The following is a 15,935-nucleotide window of genomic DNA, read 5'->3' as shown; positions in this document are numbered from 1 at the left end:
TGGAGTAACACAGACCTAGAAGCACTCAATACACTTACACGATCACAATGCCACAAATATAGAATACATCACATACATTCAGCAACAGAAAGATTCACATTAAGCAGAAAGGAAGGAGGAAAGGGATTTATCGACATAAAAAACCTACATTATGGACAGTTAGACAATTTAAGAAAATTCTTTATAGAACGAGCAGAAACTAGCAAAATACACAAAGCAATCACTCGTATAAATACATCGGCTACACCACTGCAATTTCATAACCACTTCCACAACCCTTTAGATCGCATAACATCAACAGATACGAAGAAAGTAAATTGGAAAAGAAAATACTACACGGCAAGCACCCGTATCATGTAACACAGCCACACACAGATCAAGACGCATCCGACACATGGCTAAGAAAATGCAATACATACAGTGTGATGGAAGGATTCACGATTGCAATACAGGATCAAACAATAAACACCAGATATTACAGCAAGCATATTATTAAAGATCCCAATACCACAAGAGATAAATGCAGACTTTGCAAACAACAAATAGAAACAGTAGATCACATCACAAGCGGATGTACAATACTAGCAAATACAGAATACACCAGAAGACATGACAATGTAGCAAAAATAATATATCAACAACTTGCCATACAGCATAAGCTAATACAACAACACGTTCCCACATACAAGTATGCACCACAAAATGTACTGGAGAATGATGAACACAAATTATACTGGAACAGAACCATTATAACAGATAAAACAACACCACATAACAAACCTGACATCATACTCACCAATAAAAAGAAGAAATTAACACAACTAATCGAAATATCCATACCCAATACAAAAAATTGAAAAATACATCCAACTGGCTGAGGAAGTCAAAGACATGTGGCATCAGGATAAAGTTGACATTATGCCAATTATACTATCAACTACAGGAGTCATATCACATAATATCCACCAGTACATAAACGCAATACAGCTACATCCAAACGTATACAGGGTGTTTCAAAAAGGTACGGCCAAACTTTCAGGAAACATTCCTCACACACAAATAAAGAAAAGATGTTACGTGGACATGTGTCCGGAAACGCTTAATTTCCATGTTAAGCTCATTTTATTACTTCTCTTCAAATCGCATTAATCATGGAATGGGAACACACAGCAACAGAACGTACCAGTGTGACTTCAAACACTTTGTTACAGGAAATGTTCAAAATGTCCTCCATTAGCGAGGATACATGCATCCACCCTCCGTCGCATGGAATCCCTGATGCGCTGATGCAGCCCTGGAGAATGGCGTATTGTATCACAGCCGTCCACAATACGAGCACGAAGAGTCTCTACATTTGGTACCGGGGTTGCGTAGACAAGAGCTTTCAAATGGCCCCATAAATGAAAGTGAAGAGGGTTGAGGTCAGGAGAGCCTGGAGGCCACGGAATTACAAATGTCTGCTTGTGTCTGTGTGTGTGTGTGTGTGTCCTTTTTTCCCCATAGGGTGAATCTTTCTGCTCCCGGGATTGGGGTGACTCTTTGCCCTCTCCCTTAAAACCCACATCCTTTCTCTTTCCCTCTCCTTCTCTCTTTCCTGACGAAGCAACCGTTGGTTGCGAAAGCTTGAATTTTGTGTGTATGTTTGTGTTTGTGTGTGTGTCTATCGACGTGCCAGCGCTTTCGTTTTATATATATAAAATAGAATTCTGTGACTTACCAAACGGGAAAGCGCTGGTAGATAGACACAATAAAAAAAACCACAAACACACACACAAAATTTCAAGCTTTCACAACCCACGGTTGCTTCATCAAGAAAGAGGGAAGGAGAGGGAAAGACGAAAAGATATGGGTTTTAAGAGAGAGGGGTAAGGAGTCATTCCAATCCCGGGAGCGGAAAGACTTACCTTAGGGGGAAAAAAGGGCAGGTATACACTTGCATGTGTGCGCGCACGCGCACACACACACACACACACACACACACAAAAGCAGACATATGTAAAGGCAAAGGGTTTGGGCAGAGATGTCAGTCGAGGTGGAAGTGCAGAGGCAAAGATGCTGTGGAATGACAGGTGAGGTACGAGCAGCGGCAACTTGAAATTAGAGGAGGCTGAGGCCTGGTGGGTAACGGGAAGAGAGGATATATTGAAGAGCAAGTTCCCATCTCCGGACTTCTGATAGGTTGGTGTTAGTGGGAAGTATCCAGATAACCCGGACGGTGTAACGCTGTGCCAAGATGTGCTGGCTGTGCACCGAGGCATGTTTAGCCACAGGGTGATCTCTCATTACCAACAAACAAACACTGTCTGCCTGTGTCCATTCATGCGAATGGACAGTTTGTTGCCGGTCATTCCCACATAGAACGCTTCACAGTGTAGGCAGGTCAGTTGGTAAATCACGTGGGTGCTTTACACGTGGCTCTGCCTTTGATCGTGTACACCTTCCGGGTTACAGGACTGGAGTAGGTGGTGGTGGGAGGGTGCATGGGACAGGTTTTACACCGTTGGCAGTTACAGGGGTAGGAGCCAGAGGGTAGGGAAGGTGGTTTGGGGATTTCATAGGGATGAACTAACAGGTTACGAAGGTTAGGTGGACGGCGGAAAGACACTCTTGGTTGAGTGGGGAGGATTTCGTGAAGGATGGATCTCATTTCAGGGCAGGATTTGAGGAAGTCGTATCCCTGCTGGAGAGCCACATTCAGAATCTGATCCAGTCCCGGGAAGTATCCTGTCACAAGTGGGGCACTTTTTGGGTTCTTCTGTGGGAGGTTCTGGGTTTGAGGAGATGAGGAAGTGGCTCTGGTTATTTGCTGCTGTACCAGGTCGGGAGGGTAGTTGCGGGATGCGAAAGCTGTTTTCAGGTTGTTGGTGTAATGGTTCAGCGATTCAGGACTGGAGCAGATTCGTTTTCCACAAAGGCCTAGGCTGTAGGGAAGGGACCGTTAGATGTGGAATGGGTGGCAGCTGTCATAATGGAGGTACTGTTGCTTGTTGGTGGGTTTGATATGGATGGATGTGTGAAGTTGGCCATTGGACAGATGGAGGTCAACGTCAAGGAAAGTGGCGTGGGATTTGGAGTAGGACCAGGTGAATCTGATGGAACCAAAGGAGTTGAGGTTGGAGAGGAAATTCTGGAGTTCTTCTTCACTGTGAGTCCAGATCATGAAGATGTCATCAATAAATCTGTACCAAACTTTGGGTTGGCAGGCCTGGGTAACCAAGAAGGCTTCCTCTAAGCGACCCATGAATAGGTTGGCGTACGAGGGGGCCATCCTGGTACCCATGGCTGTTCCCTTTAATTGTTGGTTTGTCTGGTCTTCAAAAGTGAAGAAGTTGTGGGTCAGGATGAAGCTGGCTAAGGTAATGAGGAAATGGAGTATGTGGCTGCGGGACTGCGTCAGCTTTCAGGCAACACTACATACAAAGTTTGCCAAGGTGCGAGTGTGAGTTGGATTTCACGTGATCGATGTTTTTGGAATCGGTGCTGGGTGGCATCGAGGAGGTCATTCTGTTAGAGGTTCCTCATTGTGTTTGAAATCATTTCAAAATATTAGTAACGGTAGGAAGTGTCGTGTCACCTGTGGGACAGATCTCGTGTCCTGCCTGTCCACAACGAGTCGAACATTTTGCAGAATCGCCGTTCCGTGACGGGGACCGCCTGCAGCCTGCGGCATCCCCGCCAACTTCCCGGCGACAGAAACACGTGAGCTTCGCAGACGCCCAAAAGCCGGGAGACCTGGCACGCGCAGACACGGCGCCCGTCATGGAGTCGCAACAGGCACCTTGTGTTGGCACTCCCACCACCGCCTCCTCTCCGGACTCTCCCGGGCAGGGCGGCATGACGGGGACGGGCACGACCAACACGCCGCCCACCGTGAGCCGCAACACGCAGAAGGCGCAGGCCTTCACGTTGAAGTCGTCACCCGCAGGTAGGTTACGGCTACGTTCTGCCGTCACCACTACTGTATTCTGCTTTCGATCAGTTACGGTTAATCCTGGTACCCTTCTTTCTCAGAAAGACTTGACTAGAGATGATAATAAAGTCAGTTGTCTCGGAGTAACACTTGCAATGTACGTCATCAATTATTTGCCGGGTGGATTCTAATCTCTGTCTTCCTGCAGAGGTTTTGCACTCTACAGCTACCTCTAGCACCATAGAAATTAGTCCCCAATGTCTCAACAGATGTCCTATCATCCTGTCCCTTCGCCTTGTCAAGCATATCCGTATATTGCTTTCTTCTCCGATTCTGCGCAGAACCACCTCGTTCCGTACCTTATCGGTCCACCTAATTTTTAACATTCGTCTGTAGCACCACATCTCAAATGCTTTGATTCTCTTCTGTTCTGGTTTTCCCACAGTGCATTTTCACTAGTATACAATGCTGTACTCCAAACGTACATTCTCAGAAATTTATTACTCAAATTAAGGCCCATGTTTGATACTAATAGACTTCTTTTGGCCAGGAATGCCCTTTTTGCTAGTGCTAGTCTGCTTTGGATGTCATCCTTGCTCCATCCGTCATTGGTTATTTTGCTGCCTAAGTAGTAGAATTCCTTCACATCATCTACTTTGTGACCATCTGTTTCTTGCTGTTCTCATTTCTGATACTTCTCTTTACTTTCGTCTTTCTTTGATTTACTCTCAGTCCGTATTTTTTACTCATTAGACTGTTCATTCCATTCAGCAGATCCTGTAACTTCTTCACTTTCACCCGGGATAGCGATGTCATCAGTGAATCGTATCGTCGATTCCTTTCACCTTGAATTTTAATTCCACTCTTAAACATTTCTTTTATTTCCATCATTGCTCCTTTGATCTACAAATTGAACAGTAGGGGCGGAAGACTACATCCCTCTCTTACACTCATTTAAATCTGGGCACTTCGTTCTCGTTCACCGTTAGTATTCCCTCTCAGCTGTTGTACACATTGTGAATTACCCATCTCCCCCTATAGCTCACCCCTACTTTTCGCAGAGTTTCGAACATCTCACACCATTTCACATTGTCGAATGACTACATTAAGAAGATGTAGGGTGCAGTATTTTGCATAGGGTAGACTACCATGAAGAGCTGTATGAAATTAGTCTTTGGACTGAACACTGCAACAAGAAAACAAAAACACTGATAATGTCCATTTAATCAGCCACAGCAAAAAGTGTGACAGTGTGCTACACGAGACACTGTTGCTACGACCACATTCAGCGAGTTAATAAGTCGCACTCTTTTACAGGCTCGGTCATGTCGTCATCTGCCGCGCCGTCGGGGAGGAGCCCCAGCCCCTTCACTGTGAGTGCTGGCCAGTTGCCTGCCTCCTCCGCAGGCTCCGACAGTAGCTCCGGCAATCCGACTGTGGCGGCAGCATCGGTATCGCCATTTACGGCACGAACGGTCGCGGCCTCCACTCCGATGGCACCGTCCGGTGCGACGGTGACGACGGCCTCTGGGGCTCTTTCCCGTTCGGTCCCAGAGACTCGGCCGACGACCGCGACCCCCGAAGCGGGTGGGACGCCGACGGGAGCTCGATCGACTCCCAGAGACGCCGCTTCGCAGCCCCAGGTGCACATGAGCACTGCCACGTCTACTGCTTTCTCGTTCGGATCTCCGAAAATGTCGACAGTGGCGACAGTATCTGCCACGCCGGTGACCGCCGCCGGCATACCGGCGTCGCAGTCTGCCGGCGAGTTCCGGTTCGGAGCCGGATCGGTGACGACGACGACGCCGAGTGCCGGAGGTTTCAGTTTCACGCTACCTGCCTCGACTGCCGCTTCCACGACTTCGCCGGCAAAGGGAGCCTTCCAATTTGGGCAGAATGCGACATCCGCTGTGGCCACGGCAAAACCGGGAGGTTTCCAGTTTGCACCAGGTATAGTACACTGCTATTAGTGTTAGTCAGTTAGGCTGTCTGCCTCAGTATTCAACATCTGTGATATGTATTCCATTAAACCGTACTCAGTTTGCTGGTATATAATTTTGTAGCATAACCGTTATCAGATACTTACACATCTATTTATTACTGGGGACACAGCTCAGAAAGTTCTTTCATATTTGCATTAAAATCATGTGTGTATTGTGTGAATGTGTAAGCTATGTTTTTAAGAAATAATTGTTACGTATTGGAGTGCGGACCGTTTTTCTATGTCTTCTCACCGAGTACTCTGCGGACACCCCATCATCCGAGATGACGACAAACACGTTCACAGTGCCACACGTATACGTTCTCGGTTTGACGAACGACGGTGCCCCCTGTCACACCTCAGTTGGCCTCTTAAATTACCTGCTCTTAGCTCTGTAGAAAATATTTTGTGCTGTTTTTAACAGTGGGTGAAATTTATCAATCAGGATTGCCACAATTGCTGGCTCTCCGTGATATGGTGGTCAGTGAGTGATTTCAGCTGGATATGCATACCTCAAGAAACTTGTGGAACTCTGTTCCTGTCAGTGCTATAGGCACTGGCGTGATAACTGGGGTGACTAATCTTTTTGTTCTTATTGAAATGTTAATATGCAAAGTTGAGAAAAGAATTAAAATATTAATAGGTTGTTTGACAGTCTTCCATCTCAGGAACTGATAGCATTTCATTTTTGGAAGTTGACACTTTAATTCAAACAACGGAAATTTCAGGTTGACCGTATTATCGAAAGGATAGATTGCTACTCACTATACAGAGAAAATGTTGAGTCACAGACAGGCACAACAAAAAGGTTGCTAAACAAGCAAGCTTTCAGCCAATGTCTCTGGCTGGCCACAGCACCCGCAGAAAATGGTTTGTGTGTACACGCGCGTGCAGTGTGTTTTCCAGTTCGGAAGAAGGCTTTTTGGCCAAAAGCTTACTTATTTGGCAGTCTTTTTGTTCTGCCTGTCTGCGAATTGGCATTTCCACTATATGGTGAGTAGCAATCTATCCTTCTGATAATATTGACGGTGTAATTCAGTTATTCATTTTGTAGCCACAGCTAGTGGCAAATATATCGTGAAAAGGGAAGTATCCTCATTGTATTTCCTTTTTCAACAAAGTACTTCAATATGAATGAGAGTGGTTTGATAAGTCTAGTAAAAAAAGTAAGAGAAAACGTTAATTTCATAAATAACTCGCCTTACTTTTTGACAGTTTCCTTTGAGGGATATACACTTGGTCCAGTAATCCTCCAACTTTTTGTCACTTCAGAAAACTAGGTTCTGTCAGACTCTGCAAAATACTAATTGACTGCAACAATCTCTTCATTTTTTGACAATTTCTTCCCTGCAAGCCAAAGTTTCTCAAGTTAGGAAACAGGAAGAAGTCAGATGTGGGCTATGTCTGATGAACAGGGTGGATGGGGAACCAATTGAAAGCATTATTCTGGTGAAAGAGCACTTTTTTGCGTGTCTGCATTTGTCTTTTTTGGCCAACACGTTTCAAATGATCTAACTGTGAAGTGAAGTGTAACAGGATCCAGTTATGGTTATGCCTTTTCCCATGTAATCTATAGGATTATTCCTTGGGAATCCCAAAGAAACAGTGTCCCATCAACTTACTGACCAACAAAATTATCTTTGCGTGCTTCAGAGCACTTTCACTTGCCTTTGTCCATTTTTTTGAGTGCCATTTTGACTCTGGTGTGTAATAAGGGATCCAGGTTTCATCAACAGACACAGATCGGTACAAAAAGTCCTGCAAATTACAATTAAACATTTTGTTGAATTGTTGTGCCAGGCACGTTTTTGTTTGACTGTTAGCAGTTGTGGAACCCATCTCGCACGAAGCTTCTTTGTAGCCATTCTGCATGCAGCATGTTACGTATTTGCCCATTTGACATGACTATAGACTCGGCAATCTCACGAATTGTAGTTTGGCGATCTTACATTGCTGGGATTTTGTCAGTGGTTCCTTTATAGTGACCCCAGTTGGAAGACTGCAGTCCAGTTCATTGTTGGTGCTTGTCTGATAATTTTTAGATTCATCAATCCAGAAATAAATGGTCTTCAATGATTGTGTAGTGTCTGCCAGAACTTCATCACATTCTGTTTAAATTTGTGCGCCAGGTCAGCACTTCAAATGAAAATGTTTAATTAAGACACAAAACTCGGGTTTCTCCATTTTGAATCAGAGTCAGCTTCTGAGCTTTGGGCACAGTCTCGCAATGGGGTAATCGTATATGAGATCATTATCATTAGCAATGAAATGAGCGGTTGGCTGTGATCTGATGCAGCTGCGCTGTTTAGTGCTTCCAATGTGTCATCACTGTGGGGTAAGATTTGTACGTGGCATCAGGGTGATATAATGAAAGTTCATGTTGTTATTTTTTAATTAAAATAAGGTTAAACTGTAGTATTGCTCATTTATGTTTACCTTGGTAACACAAAGACAGCTATTCTTTAGATGCGTATAAAGTGCACTGCACGCCCATTCGTGTTACAAATATTGTCGCGCTCGCTCGAGGGCTGATGAGAAAAACTACCCTCTGCCTGTTATTCCATTGTTCTTACGATTTATGCTCATTGTCTTTCCATATCGTCACATCCTCATCGTAACTATAATCACATGGTGAATGAAAAAGCTACGCACATTAATGTTTTCTTCCCTGGTACTACAGTGGGAATTTTGAAATTTCACAACAGTGTAGTTCAAAGTTTGCACTGCAATGTGTATTTTGTTTTCACGGGCAGCTCTAGTGAGAGAAACCTGAACTGCAAAACAAACACGGTGCAATGTAGTCCTGTCGTCAACTCGTGAAGAGCAGTGAAGTGTAGTTCAACATTTGTGGCCCGAAGGGCATAAACCGAAGGAATTCTCTGGGTCGTGCACGGCGTGTACGGGTATGACTGTGGACCGTTGTAATGCCTCCAGGTGGTATGCATTTTTCCAAATTACCTCCAGGCACTAACATCTGCAACCCTGCAGAATGCCGGAGCCGTCGAGGGAGCAATTTCGAATAGCCGGTTCGGAGAACTGTGAACCCTATCACAAGAGTTCAATATTTCCTACAGTGCAGTGTAAGATATTGTTTGTAGCGTGTTGAAATTTCGTTAAGTTAGTGCTCGATATGAATCTGACGGGTGATCACTAGGGCTAGCAAATGATGACGAGCTCGTATCACGTAACGCATTACACCGTAGAAGGGCGTGACTTTTTGAAAGGAATTGCCACTACGTGACTGAAAGTGAGCAGGTATCTATGGAATGGGAACATGCTGGTTCCACATTACGAAAAAAGTTCAAAGTGACTGAGTCAGCTAGGAAAGTGCTTGTGACAGTGTATAGGATATGCGAGGTCTGTGGACTTTGCTGAATACGCGACCACTGTGAATGCTGCAGCCTACACTAAACCTTTGTGACAAACGCCACAACGTTAATGCTGACGGTGTCAAATTTCTTTGGAACAGTGCTCTTCCCATGTTGCTGCTCGTATTCGTGAGAAAATAGTGAAATTTGGGTGGGAGATGAGAGATCACGGATCCGCCCTGCAGGCCGGTTCTCGCACCGTCGGACTTTCTTCTGTTCGATCCCGTGAAGAAAATCCTGGCCGGCCAATGCTTTGCAACAGATGCAGGAGTGAAAAGTGTAGAAGTGAAGTCGGTAGTTCGCAGACGGCTGTACTCCGACCGAGCAGACTTCAGGAACAGGACGTATCGAAACTGGTAGAGCACTGAGAGAAATGTGTTGAGAATGTTGGTGACTGTGTATAAAAGTAGCTAAAAGTTGTAACTTCATTTGTGATTTTAGTTACCTATTAAACTCTTTGGTAATAAAATTATTGTGTGTTACTTTCCGGACTTCCCTCATAACCTGCTCTTCGCGGATAACATCTTGAGGGGAATTAATCAGTCTGTAGGTAAAACTAATTATAGTAGCAGATTTCACAACACACGATGTTTGGAAGAACTTAATTTTGATGTGGCATTCACATATTTTGAATGCAGCTGTATCTGCAACTGAACTGGGTGTAGTAAAGCTCTCTAATGGCACATGTTTTTGGTCATTCTCCTTGAGCATCTGTTTCAGGCAAGTGAATGTGAATGGGCCAGTTCGAGTATTTTGACTCGTAATAAATGGTCACGTTCAGAGCTGACAGGCGCACTTCGTCCAAAAATAAGTAATTGTATCCGCACAGCTGACTATAAAAATTGCTGTCGCTGTCAGTTGTTGGCGAGGTACTGCGACAGCTGAGATTGTGGTGTTCGCGGATTGTATCGGAGCCTGTTCACTCGAACACTGCCTTCCTGCTGTTATAGAAAGTGAACAAAGAAAAAATGCTATGTAGCAAAAGATGCAAACTTGTCGCATTCTGTGCCGATGTGGCAAAGTGTACGAACTGTGACACCATTCTCCTAGTTAACTAGTCGAGGTTGCATCGAGCATTGTTCGTGCTTGCAGCGCGAAGTTACCCAAAATGTTCTAAACGCCAGAATATTTTCGAGTGCAGTGTGGAACATTCTCCAGATCTGGTGGTCATTATAAGGTTTTTAGCCGAAACAGCAACCGGCCGTAGATAGGATTTACAAAGGTTTACATAAAACAAAGCATTACCAGTTACGGATTTGGTACAAATCCATTTTCAGAGCTAACTTAAGATAGATTTGTAATAATTTAGAAAAAGGTATTAGTCTGTTTCGAATAAAGTTAAGAGCCATCTGAAGAGGGATTTGTAATAAATCAGAAACCAGTGGTGGAGTGTTTTAAATAAACTTTTGTAAACCATACTTGTGTGTGCTTGCTGTTTAAACTATAAACCTTATAATTGTACGATAAGCACTGATCTCGACATGTCTGATTTGGACAAGATAGTGTCTGGAGACATTTCCTAAGTGTACTCAACATGTCTACTTTTGACAAGAAAATGTATGGGGTCATTTTGTCTGTATTGACCGTCATAAAACACTGTTCTGCTCTTATTGTTATTTCTTACACTCTGACATCTCGAAGGTAATTGGTAGTTGTGGTAGAGAAAAGAAGGTTGCCCACCATCTACACAGTGTCTCCTACTGCCAATCACAGCACGTTATCTTAGATGGAGAGACGTCGTCAGATGTAGAAGTAACTTCGGGTGTGCCCCAGGGAAGTGCATTGGGACCCTTGTCGTTCATGTTGTATATTAATGACCTTGCAGACAATATTAGTAGTAAAATCAGGCTTTTGCAGATGATGCAGTTATCTACAATGAAATGCTATCTGAAAGAAGCTGCATAAATATTCAGTCAGATCTTGGTAAGATTTCAACATGGTACAGAGATTGGGAACTTGCTCTAAATGTTCAGAAACGTAAAATTTTGCTATCCCACAGAACGAAAAAATGTAGTATCCTGTGAGTACTATCAATGAGTCACTGTTGGAATTGGCCAACTTGTACCCTTTGCGGGGATATGAATTGGAATTACCACATAGATTCAGTTGTTGATAAAAGGCTTCAGTTTATTGGTGTAGTGTCTAGGAAGCCTGCATACTCAGTCCACAAGGCAATCAATCAAATAAGTCTTATAAATGTGTTTTATTAAAATAAGAAAATGCAATACTTAACTTCAGCAATCACACAGATGTGTCACAAGCAAAGGGTGACATACAAAATAATCCGTCAGTCTTCTTCAGTGTAGGAATCCTAAGTCTGTGCTACGTAGACAGTACGTGCAAAGTGACTGGAGCTAATGCTGCTCTCGAAGTCACTAATCTCGAAGCTGCTATCGAATTGGGCCATCTCACAGGGGCTGCTGCTGTCGCATTGTCATCCCGGAGAGAGGTCCGGTCAGGACGCAATCGGTCGATTTCTTCTCACGGCCTTCTCATCCCTGTCGTTCCCGACTGGTGTGCGGGCACGTGACTTTGCACCGTAACATTCCTCCCTCACAAAGCGACAGCCTGTTGTCGTATACGGGACACGACAACAGGAGGGGGGACAGGATCGTGGCCACTCTGTCGGACCGGAAGCTGTGGCTGCAGGGGACGTCAGACTTCTGGTCGTACCCCGCCATCCGGCCTCCGTTCTGGCAGAAGCGTCCCCCCAGAAAACGCCCAGTAGGGTACACGTCCATCTCCTGAGGCCCGTACCACGTTGCGGCGCGGGTGGGTCTAGCTCCGTCGGTAGGACGAGAGGAGTCGAAGGCTCTGGTGGCTGCTGTGGCCGCACTGTCCTCAGGATCTGTGAAGCTGTGGGAAGAGATACAGAAGGACCATTGTGCATGTGACAGTGGCGGATTTGATTGTGATGTCGGCAGTGCAATCCGTCTGGCCCCGAAATGAGATACGGGCGTGCGCCGAGTCGACGAAGGATCTCGCCCTGCGTCAGTCGCCTGCTGCCGTGAAGAACCCTGAAAAACACAATATTGTGTGGCACGAAGCGATACTTGTGGCCTTCCTTCGGCACTGGATGCTGAGGAGGGTGGAGCAATTCCACCGAAAATGGTCCATCTCGTGGATGCGAACGATAGGTGGTGAGAAACAGTTACAGTGCTTGATCCCTGGTGTGTGCCGTGCAAAGTTTGGCCGTCTGCTGCGTGAAAGTTCTTACAAAACGTTCTGCTTTGCCATTGGACTGTGGATGGAACGTTGCACTAGTTAGATGCTGGATGCCATTGCATTCACAGAATGTTTCAAATTCATTTGATGTGATCTGAGAACCGTTATCTGGCACTGTGACTTCAGGAAAACCTTCGAGAGGGGGGGGGGGGGGGGGAAGGACAACGCCTGAATTGTGCTTTGTGACATTGTCGAGTTCATTGGCACAGCAAAAGGAAACTTGCTACGAGAGTCTACCACCGTCGACCGACGAGTGTTCCAAAAAGGTCCCGCAAAGTCTGTGTGCACATGTTGCCACGTTAATTGTGATTTAGGCCAAGCAGAGAATTATTGTGGTGGAGCGGACTGATTTTCTGCACATGGCGTGACACTGTGACATCTGTTCTGTTTGGGTATCCGTAGCCTCCCAAGTACATTGTCAATACACTAACAGTTTCGTACAAACAGTCTCCCAGTATCCTTGATGAAGTAACTGTGACACTTCTTGTTGCAAAGCTTTGGGGATCAACACAAGTGACTGTCCACTGTCATTTTGAACAAGAATCACAGCTTGCTGTATAGTGAGGCTATGCCGATGTGCAAAATATTGGTGCATTACAGTTCTTGATGCTCTGCAGTGAGCGAGGCCAAGATGTGCGAATGTATTTTAGCAAAAAGTACAAATCTGAATCGGCTTCCATGACGTGTGCAATTTTCTTATAGTTCAGAGGAAAGGATTGAAGCAATTCAGAACCCTGAGCATCGATGTGACAACAAGATACAACAGAAGCGTCAAAGTCTGTATCACAGGGCCAATCAGAAGACATGAAAGTGCGTCCGCATTACCGTGTTGAAATATCGGATGATACACAGTCTCGTAATGGTATTGAGACGACAAGAAGGCCCATCTTTGCAATTTTTGGGCAGTTTGTACAGGAACCGGCTTCATCGGATGAAACCAGGACTGCAATGGCTTATGATCCGTTACTGAGTAGAATTTTCTGTCATAGAAACAGTGGTGGAATTTGGTGGCACCACACACAATAGCCACCGCCTCTTTTTCTGTTTGTGAATAGTTACACTGAGCTTTGGACAACGCTTTTGATGCGAAAGCAATAGGCTTGTCTTTATCACCAAATCACTGATTCCGTAGAGGAAGAGCCAACTTTCAACACAACTGGTTTGTCAAGATCAAAGTGAACCAACATCGATCACTGAGTAATGCATCTTTAAGTTTTTGAAAATATACTTGGCACTCATCTGTCCAAACAAAGGTGGCGTTCTTGCGATGCAAAGGCGATGAAATGGAGCTGCGATTTATGTAGCATTTGGTATGAACCGAATAGAATAGTTCATTTTCCCTAAGACTGACTGTAGTTCTGAGACATTGCGAGGAAATGGCAGGTCCCGTATGGCTAACAAATGTGACTGAAAAGGATTTACACCTTCACTGTTTATGACATGACCAAGATACTGCAACCTGAGTTGTGGTTTAAAAAAAATTGCCCTTGTCTAGTCTACACTTCAGTCCTGCATCAGATAACACACGAAACAAAGCACGCAAATTTGCAATGTGTTCTTCCGGTGTACCACCTGGTACGACAATATCGTCCAACAGTTTGGTACTTGAGCAGTCAGCTGTTCCAAATACTGTTGGAAAATTACGGGTGTGGAAGCACTGCCAAAAGGCAAATGCAAATATTTAAACAAGCCCAAATGAGTGTTCACAACACATAGGGTTGGAGATTCTTCATCTAATGGTATGCGTTGTCCAAATCAATTTTTGAAAAATAGTGATAAGCATCTAATCTGTCCACGAGATCCCCTGGGTGTGACAATGGGTAAGTATTTAGTTTTACAGTGGACTTAAATAGAGGTGAATGCAACCTGAAGGTTTGTGGAGCAAAATAAGTAGACTTGCCCATTGACTAGCTCGTACAGACGCAATTGCTCCGCTGTCTCGCGGTTCTTTAAGTTCAGCACCCACTTTGTCCTGTAAGGCAATGGGAACAGTTCTGGCCGTGCAAAATTTCGGTTGAGCGTTGTATTTCATAGTAATATGTGCAACAAAATTGTTAGCCTTACCTAAACCTTCATAAAAAGGTTCAGGGAATTCTTTCAGTGAGCTAGCTACACTGTCTTTGGCATTGAATGCAGTCACTGTCAACACATTTTCCTGAATTTGAAAGCCAAACAAATCAAATGAATCGAGGTCGAATATGTTCTCACCATTGCGTGATAGTAGCACAGTGAAAGTCGCAGTTTGTGTATGTGAGCGATACTTGGCAGCAAAATACATTTTCTGAGAATGGGAATGTCTTGTCCATTATAAGCCATCAGGTGCGTGCTAGCTTCAGACAGGTGCAGGAAGCCTGACAGTTCATATGTGTTACAATTCAGCAATGTAACAGAGGCACCTGTGCCCATCTGAAATTTCACACTTTTCCACAAAGATGCAAATGGACAAAAAGTTTGTTGGACTGGCATAGCACTGAAGAAACTAGAGGTGGGCCAAACGGTTATTCTGGAGTAACCGTTATCATAGTTCCAGTTATTCTTTGATAACCGTTATTTTTAACGGTTATTAATAACTGGCAAGTTATTTTTTGCTAGCAAATACCGAATACTCCGAGGGGCTACAGTTAAATAACAACATAGTTGGAATCCATCAGAGTAGTTATCAGTATAATTGCGAGTAGTGTGAAATGGCAGGAATGTCATATGAATCGTGTCATAACCTTAGCTTATTGACTCTGGGTACATTTTAGTTGATGTTAGAATGATTATTAGTGTTTCGTATTATATGTTTGTAGGTTATTGGTCGCTATTAGAAATATTATCTTCGCAGCTGCAACAGAAAGTACGCGGAACTTCGCCTCAGCACTGTTTAAGTAAAATGTTAACAACGTGCATTTTTAAGTACGAAGTAATATGTAAACTGAATACTGTAGGTTAAATTCGAAGCTTAATTTCTTGTGCTGCTCACATAATAGAATAAAGTGTACAGCCTTGTAATAGAACGAAAAATATACGTAATGTGACAGATTTGTTTACTCCTGTGCTGTAAAAGATAGTCCTATTAGGGAAAGTGTGAGTATGCTAATCCAAGTTTTATGTGAGATTTGGAAACTGCTTGATTTCTCCAGCTACAGCATGTTTATAACATATGAAGACATGCAGATCGAAAAGGTTGACAGTGCTACATTTCTTGGACTACAACTCGACAATAAATTCAGTTGGGAAGGGCATACTGCATTTTTTCATTCTATTATTTCATAAGGGAGCATATTCTGTGGTAACTCATCAAATGTAGCAAAAGTTTTTTTGCATGTAATAAAAATCGTTTCTGGTATAAATTGAAGAACATCATGTAGGAACCTGTTCAAGGAACTTTGTATTCTATCCACTGCTTCCTAGTATATTTATTCCTTAACGAAATTTGTTACAATTGTTTCCAACCAATAGCTCAATA

General features: G+C 44.0%; 1 protein-coding gene across 1 annotated transcript in view; it reads left to right on the top strand.

The window, feature by feature from the left end:
* LOC126212621 (mucin-19-like) overlaps positions 1-15,935 on the top strand; it is a 135,788-nt gene that overhangs the window by 71,459 nt on the left and 48,394 nt on the right. Inside the window, exons 8-9 of the mRNA XM_049940050.1 lie at positions 3,629-3,925; positions 5,228-5,860. Coding sequence (XP_049796007.1) covers positions 3,629-3,925; positions 5,228-5,860 — 930 coding nt within the window. The remainder of the gene's footprint in view (positions 1-3,628; positions 3,926-5,227; positions 5,861-15,935) is intronic.

Source organism: Schistocerca nitens, chromosome 11, assembly GCF_023898315.1.
Source record: "Schistocerca nitens isolate TAMUIC-IGC-003100 chromosome 11, iqSchNite1.1, whole genome shotgun sequence".
NCBI classification, from domain to species: Eukaryota; Metazoa; Arthropoda; class Insecta; order Orthoptera; family Acrididae; genus Schistocerca; species Schistocerca nitens.
This window is presented reverse-complemented; position numbering and strand designations above follow the sequence as displayed.